Source organism: Eucyclogobius newberryi, unplaced genomic scaffold (genome assembly GCF_026437365.1).
Source record: "Eucyclogobius newberryi isolate DKJ021-1_F unplaced genomic scaffold, fEucNew1.0.hap1 SCAF_12, whole genome shotgun sequence".
In the NCBI taxonomy this organism is placed as follows: Eukaryota; Metazoa; Chordata; class Actinopteri; order Gobiiformes; family Gobiidae; genus Eucyclogobius; species Eucyclogobius newberryi.
The window spans coordinates 17,438,252-17,460,132 of NW_027315746.1; the positions used below are offsets into that span (position 1 = coordinate 17,438,252).

At 38.4% G+C, this 21,881-nt stretch overlaps 5 protein-coding genes and 3 long non-coding RNA genes across 11 annotated transcripts; 3 read left to right on the forward strand and 5 right to left on the reverse strand.

Annotated features, from left to right (window-relative positions):
- Nucleotides 1-17: 17 nt before the first annotated feature.
- LOC140356244 (protein lifeguard 3-like) lies at nucleotides 18-3,841 on the reverse strand. 2 transcript variants are annotated; one of them, XM_072441070.1, is made up of 12 exons: nucleotides 3,628-3,841; nucleotides 2,279-2,555; nucleotides 2,107-2,174; nucleotides 1,734-1,798; nucleotides 1,606-1,659; nucleotides 1,480-1,530; nucleotides 1,377-1,416; nucleotides 1,176-1,213; nucleotides 1,009-1,096; nucleotides 830-925; nucleotides 697-750; nucleotides 18-608 (listed from the first exon to the last, which is right to left on the reverse strand). In XM_072441070.1, exons 2-12 carry the CDS (start codon nucleotides 2,550-2,552, stop codon nucleotides 459-461), a joined length of 978 nt encoding a protein of 325 aa, XP_072297171.1. In that variant the 5' UTR covers nucleotides 2,553-2,555; nucleotides 3,628-3,841; the 3' UTR covers nucleotides 18-458. The 2 variants fall into 2 exon arrangements, with proteins under 2 accessions (XP_072297171.1, XP_072297172.1); XM_072441071.1 differs by lacking the exon at nucleotides 3,628-3,841 and adding an exon at nucleotides 3,408-3,484.
- An 835-nt stretch (nucleotides 3,842-4,676) lies between these two features.
- casp8 (caspase 8, apoptosis-related cysteine peptidase) lies at nucleotides 4,677-7,174 on the reverse strand. The gene is made up of 11 exons (XM_072441065.1): nucleotides 7,038-7,174; nucleotides 6,791-6,966; nucleotides 6,615-6,720; nucleotides 6,323-6,452; nucleotides 6,195-6,250; nucleotides 6,055-6,112; nucleotides 5,913-5,971; nucleotides 5,702-5,810; nucleotides 5,489-5,616; nucleotides 4,999-5,384; nucleotides 4,677-4,908 (listed from the first exon to the last, which is right to left on the reverse strand). Exons 1-11 carry the CDS (start codon nucleotides 7,143-7,145, stop codon nucleotides 4,761-4,763), a joined length of 1,464 nt encoding a protein of 487 aa, XP_072297166.1. The 5' UTR covers nucleotides 7,146-7,174; the 3' UTR covers nucleotides 4,677-4,760.
- Nucleotides 7,175-8,028: 854 nt separating this feature from the next.
- Nucleotides 8,029-10,669, reverse strand: catip (ciliogenesis associated TTC17 interacting protein). Of its 3 annotated transcripts, none has more exons than XM_072441068.1 (9): nucleotides 10,442-10,666; nucleotides 9,898-10,083; nucleotides 9,765-9,820; nucleotides 9,563-9,649; nucleotides 9,335-9,502; nucleotides 9,038-9,162; nucleotides 8,846-8,922; nucleotides 8,709-8,782; nucleotides 8,040-8,629 (listed from the first exon to the last, which is right to left on the reverse strand). In XM_072441068.1, the coding sequence occupies exons 1-9, from the start codon at nucleotides 10,515-10,517 to the stop codon at nucleotides 8,435-8,437; spliced, it is 1,044 nt and encodes a 347-aa protein (XP_072297169.1). In that variant the 5' UTR covers nucleotides 10,518-10,666; the 3' UTR covers nucleotides 8,040-8,434. The 3 variants fall into 3 exon arrangements, with proteins under 3 accessions (XP_072297168.1, XP_072297169.1, XP_072297170.1); XM_072441069.1 differs by having other exon boundaries at nucleotides 8,041-8,629; nucleotides 10,407-10,457; XM_072441067.1 differs by having other exon boundaries at nucleotides 8,029-8,629; nucleotides 8,709-8,922; nucleotides 10,442-10,669.
- Nucleotides 10,670-10,983: 314 nt separating this feature from the next.
- On the reverse strand, nucleotides 10,984-20,971 carry LOC140355822 (uncharacterized). Its single transcript, XM_072440465.1, has 12 exons — nucleotides 20,712-20,971; nucleotides 19,967-20,101; nucleotides 19,779-19,898; nucleotides 19,515-19,664; nucleotides 19,261-19,440; nucleotides 19,081-19,185; nucleotides 13,192-13,373; nucleotides 12,586-12,932; nucleotides 12,484-12,518; nucleotides 12,251-12,356; nucleotides 11,623-12,172; nucleotides 10,984-11,546 (listed from the first exon to the last, which is right to left on the reverse strand). Exons 1-12 carry the CDS (start codon nucleotides 20,913-20,915, stop codon nucleotides 11,396-11,398), a joined length of 2,265 nt encoding a protein of 754 aa, XP_072296566.1. The 5' UTR covers nucleotides 20,916-20,971; the 3' UTR covers nucleotides 10,984-11,395.
- LOC140356250 (uncharacterized) lies at nucleotides 13,990-14,809 on the forward strand. Its single transcript, XR_011926064.1, has 3 exons — nucleotides 13,990-14,040; nucleotides 14,393-14,465; nucleotides 14,771-14,809. It is a non-coding gene; the product is annotated as an uncharacterized lncRNA (long non-coding RNA).
- LOC140356247 (uncharacterized) lies at nucleotides 14,922-15,760 on the forward strand. The gene is made up of 4 exons (XR_011926062.1): nucleotides 14,922-15,042; nucleotides 15,111-15,277; nucleotides 15,382-15,515; nucleotides 15,593-15,760. It is a non-coding gene; the product is annotated as an uncharacterized lncRNA (long non-coding RNA).
- LOC140356249 (uncharacterized) lies at nucleotides 15,857-16,845 on the forward strand. The gene is made up of 3 exons (XR_011926063.1): nucleotides 15,857-15,940; nucleotides 16,621-16,696; nucleotides 16,768-16,845. It is a non-coding gene; the product is annotated as an uncharacterized lncRNA (long non-coding RNA).
- On the reverse strand, nucleotides 17,179-18,314 carry LOC140356246 (SH2 domain-containing protein 1A-like). Its single transcript, XM_072441073.1, has 4 exons — nucleotides 18,096-18,314; nucleotides 17,598-17,658; nucleotides 17,380-17,518; nucleotides 17,179-17,292 (listed from the first exon to the last, which is right to left on the reverse strand). The coding sequence occupies exons 1-4, from the start codon at nucleotides 18,245-18,247 to the stop codon at nucleotides 17,276-17,278; spliced, it is 369 nt and encodes a 122-aa protein (XP_072297174.1). The 5' UTR covers nucleotides 18,248-18,314; the 3' UTR covers nucleotides 17,179-17,275.
- Nucleotides 20,972-21,881: the final 910 nt, after the last annotated feature.

Below are 21,881 nucleotides of genomic sequence, written 5' to 3' on the forward strand. Positions count from 1 at the left end.
ATTGTTTATATATACAGTTTCTGACAAATCAGAATTTAACACAGCAAAAGGCTTATGCCAATATTACATTCAAATTCAAATCTAAATTGGATTAGTGCCAGGTGGAAATACACTTGGATTTTTGGCCACAAATGGTCCCTGTAGAACAAAATTATGAACAATGACAAATTATCTTACATATGGCATAAAATGAGTATTAAGTAGCACAACTGTGCTTAAAACTGTTACTGTATAAGTTACTGTATAAACAACCATTATTTCCATATAAGACGTTAATGGTATAAAAAATTACTGGATATAATTTACAATCTGCCTCAAACTATGGAGTCAAACTATTACATATCTGCTGTAGCTATACGGATTTTAAGTTTTAATGGTGAGTTCAATACAGTAAAGTTGATTATAAAGTTGAAGCATGGAATGGTTTGAAAGCAGCAACATATCAACCAGTAATACTTTTATCTGTTTGAGGAGCCAATAATTTGCAGCAAGAAAAGGAAGATCTGGATCACGTCCACGTAGATGGAGAGCGCTGCAAAAATGTACTCATCTGGGCCAATAGAGTACTTCCGGTTGCCAATCAGTAACTGTGTGTGGTATGCAAGGAACTACAAGACAAATGCAACAAGGATACACGTTTAAAAGGTGTCATTTAGTTTGGTATGACAGGAAATGTACTTATTTAAATATACATACCATAGTAAACACTATGGCTCCCATGGCGGCGTAGAGCATGTGCAGCCAATAGATCTGATAAAGAAGAAAAACAAACATAAATACAGATTTGAGCTCCACCTCAAATCCACAAATCAAAATGACATGAACTTACATATTTGAATGACAGGACGATGACAGTGATGATGCCAGTCACAAACATAACGATCCCGAGGACGCAGAACAGGCCCTGGCACTTTGTGAAGTCAACCTAGAAGGTGAAACCACATTTGCTTTGTAAATATTCACATGACCAACTTAAGATGTTCGAGATAATATTCCAGCCTTTTCTACCTTGGTCTGGAAACAGAAGACTGTGACTGCAATGCACACAACGGCTGTGATGCCCATGGCCAAAAACACTGCTTTTGTGCTATAGAAACTAAATAACACAAGAGGAATTATTAAAACATTTTTTTTTTCTTTTTTCCAATGGTTCCAATTCAACTGCTAATTATCACCTCGATATGGTTCCAGTCATGTAGGACAAGGCCAAAGTCTGAAATCAAGAAAAAAAGATTGGATTGGTGAAAAATTTGAATAGTCTTTGATGTGTGTTAAACATGATGAAAATTATATAATGATCTGAACCTGTGACAAAATGTCTCATATTGAATATTGCTTGTAATTGTTCATACAAAAAGTGCTGGATAAACACTCACAAAGATAAACAGAAGGATCATGTTCCATGGATGTTTCCTCCTAAAAGACAGTTAGGATTAGTGTCATTGAGTATTTGATAATGATCACTGAGTTACAGCTCACCTGGGGCCTGTGCAGCACACCAGCACCAGGTGGGTGATGAAGTACACAGCACTAGTGAGCAAAGGCACAGCAATTTATACATGTCAATACATTTGATCTACACTATGATGCAAGAGTAATGCTTACTATGACGCCCAGTAGAGTGCTTGGTTTTCCTGAACAAAGATCTTGACGGAATCGCTTGAAAATAAATTAATTATGTCAAACAGTAGCACAATGCACTCAACATTTCAAGTTATTCTAGAGACACTCACACAAACGTAAACACAGCCACGATGCTGGTGGTGAAAAGGAGCTGCGCAGCCAGAATCATGTAGACCTGCAAACAGTTTCATTATTACTAAATTAAAATAAGTTATAACCAAAAACTGTACAGTTTCAACACAATCAGAATAAAAGACATTGGCCTAGGCCCTAACTTGGCCTAAAATAACACACTGTAGTTTAATCATTTCTTTTGATAATCATCTTTCAATTAGTAATTAAAATATCTTAAAGTTAAAACAACTTTGCTTTCAAACAAAATGTGAAATCAGATGAGCGGAATACATTTAAGTTTAGTGCTAAATGCGTTTAATATGTTCTGGTGCTTCTCATCTAATCAAGGATATAATCAAGATGCTTTACCTTCCTGATGAAGGCATGTCGAAGGCTCACAGTGTCCCATCCACCATCACTTGCAGCAAAACCATCAGCTGCACAGTACAACGAGATTAGTATTAAAAATAACATTAATCCGCATAATAAAACAAGTAAAAATAATGTTTCTAGGTCAACCGTGGAGTCTGTGAGGACTTACCATAACCGGATTCTAACGCATCTGCAGGGATGACAGGTGGCATCATAGGAGGCATGGGAGGGGGTCCGCTGGAATGAGGCTGTCCTGGGTAAGGGCCTGATGGGTACCCTCCAGGTCCAGGGTACATGTTAGCATTGGGGCCAGAGGGGTAGGGTGCATTGGGCTGAGGACCCCCGTAGGAAGGGAAACCATAGGGTGGGGGAGGAGGGTAATTTCCACCTGGATACAGGGGCTTGTTTGGGTCATCATACCCGGGAGGATAGTTTGAGGACATGACCTGAGAAGAGGAAACATCAGGGTGAACCGCAAGACAGAGCCCTTTGTTTAAATAAAGATATAGATGGATAGTTATAAAAGAAATGGAAAAGAAACAACCTTTTATATTGAATAGACATAAAAAATAATGCCAAACCAAAGAGCCGGTCATGAACAGAGGCGTTCATGAATCACATCAGCCATGATTCTCGGCGCTGTGTAACCATTAGTTTAGGGAGAGGCTGTAGCACAACAGTGGCTCCACCTCACAATGCATTACATCACAACCAGTGCTTCAAGTAACAGGGCTTGATGGAAAAACTGCTTCATATCCTCGGACTGTGAGTGAAAACCACCGTCACAAGGCTGGCGTTTAGTCACCGTGTCACGTGATTGGTTGTGATTAGGAAAGCAGCAAGTTTCCCTAAAATCTTCAGATAAGTCATCCATTCCACTAATGCCACAGGAACCAGTTATAGAGGTTTGTAACCGGACAAGAAAAAGCATTGGCTAAACTGCCAATGTCCTTCCCATAGACGGATTGTGTATGGAATCTATTGTCTGATCTGTTTAGAGGGGTCCCACAGGGGTCACGTATACAATAGGGGGGAAACAAAGAACCATACAACATACATTGTTTCCCCTCCAAAATCTTAGTTTAATAATAATTACACAGTGTGCTTAATAAGTATCGGAAATGGCTAATGTGTACTTGACAAATTGCAAAGCTTGCTCAGTTTGCTTCTAAATATATTCACATGGAAATATTTGGTATTTCAAGTATTTAGCCCAGCATTTTGGCTACTCTGGTCTCCACCGTGAGTGTATTGTGACAAATATTTATGTTGCCAAATGAGCATATGTTTACTCTTACTTCAGTACAATCCTAGGCTAGTTTAGCGGTCTGTCCACCTCTGCTGAAAACCTTTCCAGTGTCCACTCGAGGCACAAAAACGCCTATTCAGGTTAGTCTACGCTTTACACGTCAGCAACACGTGAACAAGGCAAACATTATTCAACATTTAAGCTTCAAAACATCAATATCATAACACGAAACGACAAACGTTAACGTAGCTTCACATAAGTTAGCTTACCGTCAAACTTGTGCTGCCCACGCGAAGTTACAAAGTGCTGTAAATCCTCTTATAAGTGATTAAAAAGGCGTGGTCCTTGTGTTTAAGTAATATTTATATCGTTTCTGCGTAACTCTTCCAGTGGGCAGTGCCGTCTCATGTGAGCGCAGTCCAGAGCATTTCCTGGAACAGCGAGCAACAGCCGCAGCAACAGCAGGGGGAGGAGCGAGAGGAGGGGGTGGAGTCATAGTCACTTCAAAGCGTGCCTCCAGCTGACGTAGCTGTCTCGATCCGCTCACATCACAGGCCTGAAGAAGCAGCTGACTCATCCTCATAACTGTCTTTCTCTCGCTCCTATTTATCATTATTTATTTGTATTCATTATTCAGAGTATAGCGTAAAACACATATTTTGAAGACATACAACTACAGTAGGTGGCGGTAAATGCACCTTTTCGGTTGGCTGCCATTAAAAGTAATACGACAACAAATTAACTAGACCAGCTCAGATCGTCGTGTTTTTTCATGTCTGTAAAATGTATTTTTTTAAAGTCAGCGTTAATGTTGGAATTAAGAATTAGCATTTTAAGTTATAATTAACCATATTTGATATTTTGTAATATAGAAATTCGTAATAATAATTATAAGCACATTATGTTGTAATGACTTGTCCCTTTAGCGGTTAAATGTATTTTCATATTACTATTTTGTTATGTAACCATGGAAACATCGTTAAACGCTACCAGTTCCATTCAAAAATATGTCCTTAAAACATTTTCACAAATATGAGAAATCTACCAGTGAGTAATTGATTACTGTTACAGCTGCAGACAAAATCTAAAATGTGTCAATAACATTATTAGAAGACCCCTCAAAAAGTTGAGGGGCTTTCTTATTATGAACCATTTGGAATAAAACAAATAAAAAGTACAAACAAAACACTCGTCCACGGTGATCTAGACAATATTTTAAAGCTTCAAACTTGCAGAAATTAGTAAAATTAGAGACGGCATACAGAATGCCACACCATATAGCCTTTTAATAAGCAACATATTTTTATGAATAACAAATAATGAATATGACACTTAAAATGCATTATGGACTCATTTTCTGTGGGCGTATGGGGGTCAAAAGGAGATAATTTCTTGAAATTGGTCATTCTTGTCTACACACATACTGAAGAACGACTTTCTTTGTGAGAGTGTATTTGGGCTCTGGCATTTGCTTATGTTTCAAGTACACCCCTTTGCTGACGTTCCTGTTTACTCTGGTTAAAATAGAGAGGATATCATCAGTCACCGCACTGCAAGGAAGACAAAACCGTGGGCAATCATTTAAAAAAATTAAAAAAATTGTCAAACATTTTGTTTAATTAAAAAATAAACCAAATTACCTCTCTGCAGATGTGTTGAGTTGCTTGCATAACTCCTGGATATAAATGGACCCTGAGGTGATGCTTCTGAACGACTTGCACTCTGGGACAGTGGACATCCCGAGCAAAAAGTCTGCATCAGAAGGAACGGTCTCTCCTTGCAATGGACCTGCATCCTCCTCCAGGCTTTGTGGCTCTGTTTTGCCCTCTGGCTTTGGGGCAAAGGGCAGAGATCCTGCTTGGTAACTATTGCCCTGACAAGCTTGAATGAAGAACAGCTTTGGCTTTCCGGCCAGAGAAGGAGCTCTGGTGCTAGTGAAGGGCTGTGTCAATTCTCGAATGGAGACCTTTTTCTCATCCGAGCCAAATACGCAGCCATATTCGCCATGAGACAGGACACACACCACCTAAAGCCCCATGGGACATTTCATCAACAATTAACATTAACATGGTTTGTAATTATTGTACTCCATGTACTGTACCGTATGTACTGTATAATGTGTCTACTTACCAAGGCATCCTCATTATGGAAGTCCCTACTGCCTTTATTATTCAGTAAGTCCTTAATTTCATCACTATTTAGGTCTGTGTGAGTTTCAACCTTGAAACCAAGAGAGGTAAATGTTTCTTGAAGTGCTCCTGAGAGAAAAAGTCACAACATTTATGGTTTATAATTTATACTATTTAAATTACTGTTACTGTTACTATTAGTGTCTATACATACGTGCATCCTCATGACTTCCAGCTCGAGTTCGAAGAGCAAAATCAAATTGCTCATTGTTGATGATCACACACAGACCATGGGGCTTGTGAGTAAAAACGTAGTACTCCGTCTAAATCAACCACATGTAATGGTGAGAACACTTTAATTCTGTTCACTTGATAAATACGGTATGTGAGTAAGGGGTACACATTAAAACACTTCATGCATTTACTTCATCAAAGATGTTTGGTGTTGTATTCGAGTCAGAGAAAACAAAATCGCCTGTGCCTGCTACAAAAAAGAAACAAAAAACAAATAAATTAAATTAATTGGAAAAAATTATAATATAAAATAAAAGACTGCGGGCAACATACAGCTTGGTTGGCTCTCTGATACCGACAAAAATGGCTGTAGTCTGTGAGGTAATGTGTTCTGAAAAAAGTTAAACCAGATTTCTACATCAAAGGATTATATGGCAATTCATTGAAGAAGTACATTTTATTCCACAACGCACCTGGTTATTTCTGTTGGAATGTGAAGGTGGAACCAATGGCGTAAATGACTGTTGTCCTACAAATACAGTGCAATACAATTACAGTTACAAATATTTATTACACACTTAAAGCTCCGTGTGACACTTACTGTTCATGTACGTGCTGACAATCTCTGCTAGTGGGAGATCGACCTCACGTAAAACAACCAAAAGATTGTTCAAATTGGTGTTTGCCAGGAAGCTTTTCTTTTCCATTTCAAGAAACAGATCCAATGCCGTCTGCCAGAGGAAAGAGGACTGATTCAAATGTACAATACAATAGACATGGCATGACAGATTGCAATGGAAAAACAAGTTTGCTTTGATATTATTGTTCAAACTAATATTCTTATTGTGCCATTGTGATATTCAAAACAAAAATATGTAAATGTATCTCCTTACTTTACACAGCTCTACTTGTCGTCTGCCCAACTTTTCCTGCAATAAAAACTTTATGCTCTCAAGGTTTTCCTGAGTCATGTCCTCGTGTATTTTATACAGCATTCCCCTGGCAGTCAAACATCAATGAGAAGATTAACAAAGAAAAGTCAAAGATACCTTTAGTTTTGTGGTCATACCTGTAATCTGACAGCATAGGATTTGCATCTGCTTCTGTAAACTGACTCTGATTTGTCCTTAAGATGTCGACAAGATCATTTCGGCCAATGGTTTGGAGTAGCTGAGAAAGGTAAGCATCATTATCCAGGAGACCCTTTTCTTCAAGTCTATCAAAGAGCCTCGTTGCATCCGTGACCTGTTACAAACATGCAAGTTTCAATTGTAAATATATTCAATCTGTTTTAAATAAATGTAAAGCAAACGTACATTTTCTAGGCGTTTTCTGGTGATAACATCGCTGCACAGAAAGCACAGGGAAGCTACATCTGATGAATCCAGCTCCTCGCCTACTTTGGACAAAGTAAACCTGTCCATTGATTCTGACGGAGAGAGCTGGGATTCAGCACAAATACAACAAAACAGGATAGTTAGGTATAGGGACACATTATACCTGCTCAATTTTACCATACTATTAATCCAAGAGTGATGAAAACATGAGGACATTTTGAGGACTCTTAGGTTAATCTAAGAAACTCGTTACAATTTCTGGGGGGGTTTAGTTTTCAGAAATACCAGAATATGTGCATTATTAAATGTGGTCTAAAATAATCAATATTAAACATATACTTGATGTTAAACCGAATTTATTGAATGCTTTTAGTGTTTTCACTCAACTTTTTTGGGATCACCATTATTTACCTGGGGGTACTTTTATTTTATTTACTTGAGCATGACTTTATAGTTACAGCACCCACCTCTGAGTTTTATGTGAGTAAGCATTGGCAATACCATGAACAATGAAACAAATGAAAAAATAACAAATTCTTCCTTTGGGAAATGTATTTTACCTTTACGACACTTAAATCAAGGGTTGTGTAGTATGTGTAGCCGTGTAGTATGATACATTAACAAACTTTACACGCAGGTTCATAGCACAAACTGTACTTGAACAATCATCACAAAGTAAATGAGGCAAGAGTAAGACAAGACCTCGCTATAATACGTTGGTCAAGTTAGTTTAAACTTACCACTCGTAACAAAAGAAACGAAACAAATTCAAGACACAAAACTTATTTTACAAATACTGTAAAATTTGATCAGTCCCGGTCCAATCACTTAGTTTCGTTTCACGCAGGAAATACCGAACACTCACTTCCGTTGAAAAAACCGGAAACAGTAGGCGCGTTCATTTTATTTTATTTGTTTTATTTATTCAAACTTTTAAGTACGAACAAAAAGAGCATATTCTACAAAGGAAATACATAGGAATAAATAAAATACACTGATCACTGCGCAATTTTTGCTTATCCTGAACACGTCTAGCCTCTAGAGTTTTAATTGAGCCTAATTTATTTAAAATGTAACGAAAATATATATGACTGAAAATACAAATTTGATTTCAATGTTCTTAAACAGTATGAACAGCAGTATTTATTACTTATTCAATATCCATGCAGGCCTGTATAGATTTGGCACTATCAAGTGGTTGAACAATAGTATCACAGGTTATTTTCCTCCACCCTTCTGTTTTTCCTTTTCATATATATAAACCATTAGTACATAGCTCTCTTTCTGTTAATTTGGGCTAATTTTCTTGTATTGACTGGTCTGTTAAGACAGTGTCATGGATACACTGTTACTAACACAAGAGAAGTATATATAATTTATATTGAAGGATCTACATCTTGAGTGCTTTCACTCTGAGGGCGATGGCAGGCAAATGGGAGGAAGTATTCTCTGGCAAACGGAAACACTTCATCTGGTTTTCTCAGAAGCAGAAACTGCAGAAAGTCAGTTATTAAAGCTCTGATCTCTGGATGACGTCTCAAATGGAAGGCATGGTCCGCCTTTAGCTCCTCCTGTTTCAGAGTACAAACATGTGTCACCATGGGGACAGATCTCCTTGTTAGTCTACAAAATATTGCCCAAGAACATTACCTTTTGGTCCAGAAACTTGGATTGCATCTGCATGTCTTCCTCCCAGGAGAGGGACATCTTCTCAAGCTTTGCCACTATTAGACATATACATATAACCATCATGTTCACACACCTCACAATAGTGAGTTTGAGGGTACCTGTCTCTTCATGTGATGGAAGCTCAAGCATCTTTACAACCATTGGCGACCCACTCTGAACTCTGCTGACCATGTGTCTGAAAAACAAAAGTCACTAAACATTACCACAGACACTTTCTTTACACTACATAGAACCGTCAACTAATTTTCTTGTGCTTTGCTTGTTGTCGAACTGCCTTTTCTAGGGCTTACCCATCAGACAGGAAGTAGCAGTGCCATGTTTGAGGATCGTCCTCTGAAAACTGGAGGGTCCTCTTTATACCAAATACCTCCACACATTCTCCACCAATCTCCACACTCTCCACACCCAGCTGTTCCTGAGCACAATCATGTCACAATACCACTGAGAAAAAGCAATTCAGTAACACCACACTGTGCAATAAAATAATAATACATTGTGGATCATAGAGAAGTGAGTAACTTGTGTAAATATAAGTCTATAAATAGACCTTGGTATTAAATGCAGTGGAATAAATAAAGGTTACATACAAATGTGGCACTGATAATATGTAAATTATGGTCGATGGAGATGAAGGTCATGTTTTCTGGCACTTTCTTCTTTAGAGCAAATAGACGCATCAGCAGTAAGTGGGATCCTTCTGTTATGAGACCCCTGGCCACAGATTGGGGATAAGCAGCACTTTGCTCCGTAACCTCCTGCAACAAAAACAAGTGAACACACTTGTAATTGCACACAACTACTTTAGTACATTTTACCTGTCCATCTGTTGTGACTTTAGTGATTAAAATATTCCCGTCACGCTGAGCTATGTGACATCTTTTTTCCAAACTGCGGTCCTCAAGCTGAACATTAAAAAACAAATCCTTATGTTATACACACATTATTCACATGTAAAAGACAAGCCACAAACTAATTTAATCTGATTTCCATGATTCCAGTGACCAAATGTTGTCTCACCTTCATATACTCATAGTAATCTTCCTCCAACACCTCCAGGTCACATGTAATGTAAGCTTCAAATAAAAACAAAAGCTTTATAATTTGATAAATCTCTGGTGGATTATGTCCTGACAGCTGATGTTGACTTCACCTGTTACTGTTGTCCCACAAGGGGAGTCCTCAATGGCTCCATGGCTTTGTGCATGCACTAACATACAGGGCTGCTGTGCTCTGAAGGCAAACTCCACAGAAACGTTGAACTTCCCCAGGTCTCGACCGCTTTCCGACAGGCTGACCAGGTTTTCTGTGAAGACACACCTCTGCAACTCTTTGGGATCTAAGGGCGTAAGAAAATAACATGTCAACATAATGTCACCACTGCAAACTATTGTCTGAGGCTAAATAGACGTTTAAAGGGTGATTAAGTAGAACGTGATAGTGGGCTATTAATTAGGTATTTCTAAGCAGTAAATATTAGGTTGTTGTTTATTTTGACCATTTTATACAAGCCAAATAACATCCAAATAGCTATATTAACTTTAATGGTAAATACACCCAGTGCGAATATATAGGCAATAGCATGCCTATTATACCAATATTGTTTTTTTTTTTTAAATGGGGAAAATTGTACTTTCTAAATCAAGAGTCGAGAGGCCAAACCCGGCGGTGTGGCTGCTTTTCTCCATTTCACTCACTAATGCTGTCCGAGAAGGAAAGTGCTGCTGCGGAGGCGCTCGTGACCGCTTCCTGTTGTGCTCCGTTGTTTTCCATTTCTGACACAAGTTGTTAAAACACGACAATCCCCCGATTTATTTGTTAGTGTCGAGGTTACAAAAGGATTAAGAGCCACTTTACAGGGCAGTCCCTTCAGAAACAGAGCAAGCTCGGTTGTTTTGACAACGACGCCGTTTAACCGTAAATGCAATATGTATGCGCAGCAAGAAAAGGGAAAGCATTCGCAGACATTTTTTATTGTTGTTGTTGATTAGTTACATTGAAATATTGAGTCAGAAAAAATAGGAATAAATCCCTTTTACAAATAATAAAAAAATAGTATTATTATATCGGAAACACACATAGACCTGCCTAATACAGACCTAAAAGAACAACTGAATGACCTGCAGTTATGACCCTGAAAAGAGGCTACAACATATTTAAAGGACACCGGAGACGAAAACAAGTTTAAATGGTTTTATTAGGATTTCACACCAAAATAAATGCCGACTTGCAAACCCCCGTACCCAAAAATATTACCCAAAGTTGCATAAAAAAAGATGGACCTGGTGGGCCAGCCAAACAGAAACAAATAGGAGACACCGGGCCAGCCCCGTATAGGGCCGTGCACCTCTAACTAGGAACAAAAAAGGTACAAAACCTAATTCTTCTAAATCTAATTAAAAACTACACAGATCATTAAACAAGAAACAGAACAGACAAAATATTAATACAAACAGTAGGGAGGAAAAGTGTCCAAACCTAACACCTGCATAATACAGACCTAAAAAGAACTGAATTGTGTCTTGCATTTAGATGGAGGCATGCAGGTTATCAAATATTGTGCAAAATAAAACACTCATTTAACTGTATAGATGGTAGACTAGTCTATTCTACATATATTCTACTACTATATCAAAATAATAGGCTATGTTTCAACTGTGATATGGAGACAGCATCAATTTCCTTGTCAAAGTGTAATGAACCGCTGGCATTTGCTTAATTTCTCCCGGCTTGTCTGGTTTCCCCTCTTTCTGGCTTACTTCACTGTTGACCTGCTGGAGGATGGAATGAATGTCAACACCCCTAAAATAAAAACACACAACCACTATTATAATTTATTACATATTAAATACATTTGAATATATTAACGTAGAATTACCTTGAACATCCCTCCTTTAGTTGCTGACATAAAGTTTGAATGAACCAGCTGCCATTCACTTTATGTCTAAATGAAACATAATCTTCAACAGTTGCGACTGCGACCAGGACGTCAGCTTCTTCTGGAACAGACACAGAGGGCCCTCCATCAGTTTCTAGGTCGGCTTCTATTACTCCACTCTGAACATTCCCGGCTCCCTGGCAGGCCTGAATGAAAAAAACCTTGGGCTTTGCAGTAAGAGGTGAGATGCTGGTCGCTTTAAAAGTCCTTGTTATGTCTTTAATAGCTAATGGCGATTTGTCTGTCCCATAGACAACCCCTTTATTTCCATGAGTTAAAACGCAGCAGACAAAGACGTCGCCGTGCTTCGGAGTTTGCTGAAGATCAACAAATCCCACAGTGGTCCACTCCTTCAAACTGAACCGCTGCAGCTCCGAAATGCCACTCAGAGTAGAAAAACATTGAAGAGTTGAAGACATCTCTATCTTTGTTAGGTCTTCACACATCAGTACTTTGAACCCAAGCCAGTTGAAGACTTCTGCTAAACTCTCTGTAAAACATGCAAAAAAAAACAATTTTTTTACACTCAATAAAAGAATGAGAATGTTCATTTCTGCATATGCTGTACCTGCATCTTTGTCTGTTCCACGTCTCACGGCTCCGTCTTCAAAGTTCATGTTGTTCAAAATCAAGCAAATGCCTGTGGGATAACTGTTAACTGGATAGGGCTCATCCTTAAAAAAAAATAAAGAAAGAAAAGTCAGTTTATTGTTGTAAACGGTAGGTTTAGAGTTTTCGTTCATATCATAACTGAATGCATGTTTACATTCTACGTATGTGGCTTGTTGTTATTGTTATTACCATTTTTGTCTTCTTGGTTCTTGGAGCATCATCATCTGTGAATGTAAGAATGGCACAGGTTAGGTATTGTAAATGTTACCTATACCCACTTGACCTGCTTACCCTTGTTGTCCATAAAACTCTCCTGTATGGCTTCAGTCAGGTGGCGTCTGCAGCTCAGTTGGATGGTCTTTAAACTTGGGAAAGTGTCTTTAATCTCGTCGTCTGTCTCCAGGAGGCTGAGGAAACGCTCGCATCTTTCTTCTCCTTTGTCCATGATTGTGTCCACCAGCTCAACAATGTGTCCTTCCACGTGTTCTTTGTAGATGCCTTTAAGGTTATTGTACTCGCGGTCAGTAATTAGACTGTGTTGATGAACTTTGTTCAGGACCAACTTGTGGTCTCCGGACAGAATCCTGTGAATGTAGGTTTTATGACGCCTCATTGTGGCTTTAGCAGACATGGCAAACCTAAAACATGGCACAATGTTACTGTTACAAAACCATTTACATACTTCAATTAGCCCAATTAAAAACAAAAGTATTTAATTTAACACGTTATCATTCTCCTTAGACTGTTGAGTGTATGGGATAGGAAAAACATTCTGGTGATTTTGAATGCAGTGGATTAATATGTGGTACTTGTGACGTATAAACAATTGCTACCCTAAAGTATTGTTAGTAAGTTTGCTTAATTGTACAAAAGCATGTTTGATTCATCATCACGTACCCGGAAACCGCGCGGAGCCGCGTGGGATGATGCGGAATGTCCCGCGTCCACAGCGCGCGCACTTTCACTGTCACTATAAGTTCTCCAAAGGTGTCCGAGAGATCTATGTCCAATGCCACATACTTATTTGATTCTTGGTTGATAAGATGTATACTTGTTGGTAAATACAACATAAAACGAGACTACACCACGTACAGCGCCAACAACCTGATATTTTAATAGACCCCAAAGAATCATTCGGGTTTGGTGCGCCCCCTAGTGATGCGGCGTTTAGTGGGGACACCGACTGCATCGCCATGGTGAGAAAGAAACAACAACAACAACAACAACAACAACAACAATAGTTATAATAATAATGATGACAATAATAACTAATGAGCACAAAGTCAAGCATATAAGATTCAGACTATGGTTAGTGGATGAATATGCTCCTCTCCCAAAACCTCTGTTACTATATCATTACATGGGTACATTCATATGGGCCGAAAAACTGAGATAACTAGAATAATCAGATAACAAAATAATAAGATCTGATGACGTGTTATGTGCCAACGGGAAATGTTATAATCAACAACATTTGAAAGGTATTAGCATTATTTTCCTTTACAACAGCTGGTGTGAACCAACAGAAATAAACCAGATTACTCACCTCAGATGTAACTGTTTACTGGACATTTCTGATAACTCCAGGAATCATATTTTTGGTGTTCAGCCATTGATGCATTCAAGGAAATACAGAGGACGTCATACTTCTTCTTTCTTCGGAAATGTTTCACTTTACACTTCACCCTTTTGTGAGACAGATCTCAGTCACACACAGTGAGAGACTAAAGGCAGAGGCCACAGGAGGTAAGTTGTAATAAAATACTCTGATATGTTATAATCGGTTTATAACAAATTGCACAGCTAAAAATGTTTTATAGACTATTGGAATTTGGTCAGATAAAAACATGACCTCATTGTCAAATAATTCACTAATGTTGTTCATAACCTTCACAATCCACGTTTGTACAACATGGTTGGTGTTTTGGATGAACAGACCTGTTTTCTAAAATTATTACATTATTACATTACATTACATTATTGTAACTTAACTTAAAATATAGAATTATAACTTAACTTAAAAAGGGAAGTTCAAGTAGGAAATTGTTGAAATCTAATTGAAATCTATTTTCCTCCATGTGGAGTGTGAAACGTCAAGATGGGGCTGATGGCGTCTCCTTTCCTTCACGCCACATGGTTCAGTTTGCTGATCTTTGAATGCACGTACACAAGTGGGTGGCTTCACTGATGAACACACTTGAGTCTGATCTGATCCAGTATAATATCCAGATTAATTGTACATTAGTCTTATAAGATAAGCCTTTATTTGTCCACACAACTGGGGAAAGGGCTTTGGCAGATGCTTAAAGTTGCTTTTAAATCGTCCGTTTTGGTGATTCCCTGGGGATGATTGACAGATGACATTTCTTATAGATAAGGTGGTATGTGGCCACAGTACAATTATTTGCAGTTCAGCACGTACACACAGTGTATTACAGTTATTTATGCATTCAAACGCAAATGTTTGTTCTTTTAGGGCTAGAAGCTTCTGTTACAGATGTCTGTGAAAATGATGACACGCTATTTGATGAAGTAAGAATCATAAAGAATCATAAACACTTTCAAAATTTTGACCTATAGTTTACTAAAGTGTTTGTTTTTTCAGCTGATAATATTGGATTCATCAGAGAACATATCTCTTATCGACACACCAGACTTCAAATGCCTTCTTTATCCAACACTTGAAGTGAATTGCTCCTGGTCATTTCAGTCCTTTGGAATGGAAGCTAAAATCACCACCAACATAAGGTATATATATAGTTTGGATTGTAACACAAAACATTGTCAATCGTATTCACTACTTTAATTTACTGCAGTATTTGTGATGATGGCAAAACAATGCAAATTCAGGAGTCTAAGGCATCAGTTGGATCATGCAGCAGTCACATAGAAAAAGCTCTAACCCATTTGATCCTGCACTTCAACATTATTCTGCACGACCAATGGGCAGTTTATTACTACAAGTATGATAGTGAAGCACTAGGTAAGTTTACACATGTTAAATCTACTGCCATTACTGACAGAAAGTTTCTCCAACCATTTCACACACTAATATGTAATATATGTATATGTGTGTGTAAATGTTAGAAGTCCTTTCTCCACCGCCAAACGTCCGAGGATTATTTGAAAACAATGAATTGTTGGTAACTTGGGACAAGCCTAGTTGTCTTATAAATTGTAGCAATCATTGCTTGGAATATGAATTACACATAGGAAATCAGGTGCAGTCCCATCTACTTCCCCTAATTTGGATTAAAAAATATTTTTGATAAATTGAAGTAATATTTTCTCTCACCAGGAAAACCCTAAGTATGTGGAGGGTCAAGAGTCCTACACTGAGCCAAATGTGGACCTCACTCAAAGCCACACAGTTATAATAAGAACCAGAATCATAGAGATGTGTACAGGGTCCAATCATTGGAGTGCCTGGAGTCATCCTGTCAGTAAGTGCTTTTTAATGACATTTTCACCCCATCTTCAGTATGTTTTTGTGCCTATACAAAGTATCAACTTTAGTAACATACATTTTCATTTTTGCAGCAATACAATCTAAACAGTCATTGTACCAACTAAATGAAGTGATTATAGCCATTTCACTTGGAATACCCATGATCCTCCTGGCTCTTCTGCTGGTGGTTTGTCAAAGGTACTTTATTAAACCACTGTGATGTCAATGTTAAAAGTCAAGCATGCAAATTATATTTGTGGAAACAATTCATAAAAAAGAGAAGTCAGAAGAGAGGCATCTAGTCTTCACAAATCTCACCACAAAAGATAAAACAGACTTCCTGGGAGGGGGTGTCAAATGTGTGAGCAACAAAACATGAAAATGAAGCCAACTGGCCCATATACTATGTCTCATTTTACATTGAATAATAGTTAAAATTGTTAGTACAGGAAAGGTATTGTAGAAAAAGATTCAGTCAGATGACTCAGTTGAATCTTTTTCTACAATGGAACACTCCTGGACGAATGAGGAAAGGTCTAAATTATCTCATAAGTGCAACATAGAGTCCTTTCAGTAGACCAACGTTAGCCTAAAAGCGGCTGTGAGGACGTTTGTACTTTTAAAAGCTGATGTAAGCAATGACAACAATCCTTCATATGTTAATTCACTTGGATACTACTTTACTCTGGATAACGAGCATAACAAACACACTGGTTAAAGAATGAAAAGACAATTATTTTTGACAGCCTAAACAACATGTTGACAGATTTGATTTAATTTAGAAATCCATTGTATTATCTATACAACAAAATCATGCATTTGTCTTATTTGTACAGTTTTAACGGTCACATTTATGTTAACTTCATTAACTTGTTTAGGTTTTCAAAGCGCTTGTTCCCTCCTATACCCAGCCCTCCTCTCAGGTACTTGCATGTTTTGCAGAACAATGACCATGTAAGTACCAATTGCCTATAAAAAGATAATTCATACATTATCTTATTTATAGTAATATTGTTGTTATGCAGTTTGTTTCTCCTGAGCTGGCACTGAACCTTGAAGAGGAGATCACACATGTGTTTTACTCAGAAAATGAAAAGGCACACAGAAGTTTGTGATACAGTTTATGTTCCTTTTTCTTGAATACATTGTATTGCATGTTAATATTATTGTATGTTTTTAAAAAAAAAAAATGTATTTCAGTATTTTTAAATATAATATGATCAGATGTGCATGAGTGAGACATCATTGGATAGCTTTGAATTCAGACTTTCAGAATCTGTGAATAACTCAAAGTGTCTCCGAGGTGACTTGTTTCTGCATTTACTATATATATATTAGGTCAAACATTTCAAACACACACACACACACAATATAAATGTATATTTATAACATTTACAAGATGAGAGGAAACGCTGACCTTCAGAAAAAAAATGACACGATATGTTCATCTGCTATTATTCATCTCCTTTGCCACAAAACAGAAAACATTTTCATGATGCCAAATGTTCCATTGTGTGATTCATAGTGTGAATCTTACATTTCAAGATACTCTGTAAAAAGAAAGAAAAATTGCATTTATTTTCCACAAGGAAAATGTTGTAAAGGAGACAATATGCACGATAAACCTGATGCCCTACCTGGTCCAAAGCTGAGGTATGGCAGCTGTGTTTTGTCCAGGGGGTCAATGAGGGGAACTGTAGGACTTTCAGTGCTATGACCTGTTCTGTAGTTTTCAAGCAATGTTTGTAGTTTGGGAAATTTCCGCCTGCTTGGGCCCTGTTTTTCAGAAATAAGACCATTTCCACAACTTGTCAACAAGACATAGGTCTTTTTTGTGTGCGTTTAGTGGACTAACCTGAAGAAACCAGCCGTCTGAAGAATGCATGAGTCTGTACGTGTGCACGAAAGGTGCTCTTCTGCAGAAAGTAGTAGCAAATCAGTACACACACTGTGGCTTAACTGACCAGGCAGGCCAAGGCCTGGCTTGAATAGTTTCATTTTAAATTCTGAAACCCACAATTTCTTGAAACAAGTTTTACAAATGTTTTGCTATTTCTACATGGCTTTGTGAACATACGGCTGGGCCCTGCCATGGTGGTTCTGTTTATTTCTACTTCTATTTATTGTACTATTCAAACATAATATCACAATGCTGAGAAATGTTTTTTCACAGCCTTGAATAATACATCTTCCATTTTAGTTAGTGGCCTACAATATTCAAATTTAGTAATGCATTCTCAAAATTTCTCTAATACGTACAATAACTCAGCAATACCTACTTCCTATGATTATATACTTGCAGTGCTGATGGTACTTCCATTCCACATAAAACAAAAGGGTGTCTTGATCTCACCTGACACAGAGGCAGTATGCTCCTGGTAAGGTCTCACTATCCCGCAGCAGAAAGCTGCCATCCCGTCCGAACCTCTCTAGCAGCCGTTCTGTGGCCCGGCTGCTGATGCGGCCGTAGTAAATGGAGGCGATGAAGTCCCCTTCCCGCTCCATGACCCAGAGATACAAAGAACTGGTGCTGCAGGACCTGAGGGTGCACTCAACTGCAAACACACCAGACTCAGAGAGGATATGAGCACCTTGATGGTTTTCACACTTTTAGCAGCAGTCATGCACTTTGACCAACATGAACAGCAGCACCATGCAATCCTGTGCAGACTACACAAGCATACACATTATTGAGTAATAATATATAACCACAACAAAAGCCTCAGTATTTCAAATCAGATAAAACTCAAACTCTGGAAGACAAAAAAGCACACCATCAAAAAAGTTTTTTTTTCTAATTTAAAATGTATATTAAAAAAAAGATTTTGGACACAGAACATGATACAGAGAGAGCAAGGGCACAGGGAAAAACAATAGACATCCAACAAAAAAGCTATGCCTTGTTCAAATTAAGTCTGAATGCCATTTTTTCCATTGGTCTAATATCTCTAAAGTTATGTCAGTCCAGTCATTGGTCGCTGGTGAGGCTTGAGTCATCCATCTATTTGTGACAGCATTCTTTCCTAAAAAGTACGGCCATTATTGTGTCTATGGCAGGAGTTTAGAGGCCCAAATACACAGTGACAGAAAACAAACACGACATCCACCAAACTCAGAATCTGCATGATTATTGAACCACTAAAACCTGTGAATAGAGGTTCAGCTGACACATTAGACATGACAGGTTCCATTCTTCCACATCTTTGTTTGAAAACAAATTACTTATTTTTGGCCCCTTGAACAGTCTTTCGCTGTAAAAAAAGTTGTCTTCTCTATTTCTTATTGTCTTTTATCCTGGCTGAGTAAAACACGGCATCAGCCTCAAGTTTTTTTCATTCACTTTTACTGAACAAGTTCATGTTTTGTAGCAGTGAAGAAAAGCGCTCGCCCAAATCTTTATTTGCCTCAAAGAAACTGCCGAGATCCTTCAGCTCTTCTGCGCTCTGAAAACAAACATATTTCAATTGAGAATACGTTATTTCCTTTTAAGAATAGTGTACATATTATCAAATGTATACCAAGGCGTTGGTCTCATCTGTTTCTTCAAGCAGTTCTTGCAATCTCTGTTGGAGCAGTTCCGCCTCCCACTGGACAATCGAGTTTGCACTGATCTCATCATGAACACAATCTGTGACTAAGTCATCCAAATCTGTCTGGTCACTGCCATGTATATGAACAGACAAATCAGTTCGGAGCATCTGAGGATTAAGCAACGAGATGTTACACAGGCCAATAATACTCATGATGAAGGTGCACTGACAAACAAAGGCACCTGTTTTATCCGTTTTTCAGCTGTTACAATGGAAGCAACACTTTTGAACTGTTGCGTACAGTTTCTCAGTTTTGATTCGTAGTGTTTTAGCCAATTATCACTCACAAGAAGGTTTGATGAGTGCATTAACTCATTCCTACATCGGATCACCTGAAAAAGCAGCACAATAGCCATTTTTTAACTAAACAAACATAAAGATTCCTACAAGTTTGGACTGTATCAAAAACATTCCTCATATAACACATTCATTACAAGACAACATACCTCTCTCACTGGTTTAGGATCAGAGTGAAACCAGTCACAGCAGCTGATGACGTTGAGCAGAGCAGAAGGATCAAACTGACCAGCCTCTCTGACCTTTCCCTGACCCCGGGGCATGAAAGCCTGCAGCAGAGGTGCACATGCTCAGACCTGACCCACACACAGGAAAATCCTCTGTTTGGGTTCGCTACCTTAGCCACCTCCCAGTGGTCGGTTCTCCAGGACGCAGGTGAACAGTTGTCCCAGTTTATGGCGTTTTGGGGCTGCCTGTGGTGCTTATGGATGGTCATCTGCCACTCTGAGCAAAACCTACACGCCCCTAAAAGCTGAACACACAAGAAGAAAGATGTAAGCCACTTCAAGCACAATTGTACAGCAATGTATATGTATATATATATATATATATATATATATATATATGAGTGACACGAGTGAGCACATGAATCATAACATGTTGGCATTTTCTATGGTATGCTCTCACTCATTATTTGCTATTAATTCGCTATTATTTACAAAAACCTTTTGTAGGGTTGACCAATCTATCACAATCGAATCAAAATCACAATTAAAGTTGGAGCAGTTATCATATAACAAAAGCTGCAGATAACAAAATATCCCCTCTTTTTATAGAAAAGTCTTGTTGTACCTGTAGATTACACCTCTACAGACATTCTGAAATGCATGGGAGTATTTGTATTCTATTTCTGTTCGTATTTCAGTCTTATCTCAAATGTTAATGTTCCTGGGTAGAAGTGGGTAATACTCAGTTACATTTATTTGGGTATTTTTTTTGAAGAAATTAAACCAAACTTGTTGATATAGGTATTTTGCCAGATCGCTAAACTTTTTTCACCAAACTTATAAAGCCTATGATAAAACAAAAGCACAGATATGTATAAGACATTGGAACTGTGTGAATGCCATGGACCTCCAGACCTTGTTCCCGCTGGATTTACAGTGGCTATCGCAGGGTCTTCGCAGCCGTTCGTTTTCCCTGAGAAGGTGCGCATGGAAGTCTCTCATCTCACGATCTATGAACGGCTGCAGACCCTCAGCCAGTAAACACAGACACTGCCCCGCTTTTATCCAGTTTGTGTACTCCCTGTTACTCAAGCGGAGTCGCAAATCTTCATGAAACATCTTCTAGGAGTAGTTTCGCCGCCTGACAAAACGTAAACAAGAGTGGACAGCTTCCTGGTTAAGCTCCGCCCATGAAGTAGTAAGCGCTGAGGCCGCTAGAGAGCACTGTCCGCCTGACAAACACACTGTCCGGGCTCTTGTTTAAATCCAAACTCAACATGGAACCACCACAAGTTCGGCATCGTCAGTGGTAAGAACTAATAAGACACGAGACTGTAATGCAAACGGTGTTTCTAAAAGTACAACAAATATGGCGTGAATACAGGCTGCGGCATGCTTTTCCATCAAGTTCCTCGCTACTAACAAGTTCCCTGGGGTCATTAAATAATTATTGATAGAAATGCGCAAAACTGATCGAATTAGCTTAATTCCTATAATTTGTAACTTGTACCAGACCTATATTGTAGTGTGTATGTTTTACGGCGGTAGACTATATTTTTGAAGGCCACATTAAAAGCGTTAAAGGTGCACTATGTCACTTTTCTGGTGGAAGGTCCGTCACCTGCTTGTCTCTATGGAGAGATGTTATCCATGGATTTAATCTGCCTTTATATCATGCTACATTTTGTGGACTATTTCATATTCAAAAGATATAATATTTAGATTTAAATGACCACAGTCCTACTTTTTCATCATTCTGAAATCCATGGATTGCTTTGCCAGGAATGTTCCATGGTACTGTATCTACATGGAGACAAGCCATCAAGCTAAGTTACAAGTCAGATCTGTGGAGAGGTGACCCTGCTCGTAGTAAGAATTCTTGTATTTTTGCGCAGTGGGGCATTCTTGACCAAGCATAAGCAGTTGTTTCACCTGCACCTAATCTTACACAGAGAAAGTGTGCGTGAAATATTTATCAGTGGTGAAAACAGTGCTCCATCGACAATGTAAGATCCATTTTTATCACCACAAAATATATTGATACACTCATAATTTATACACCCCTCTCTTCTCTCTGCTGCACCT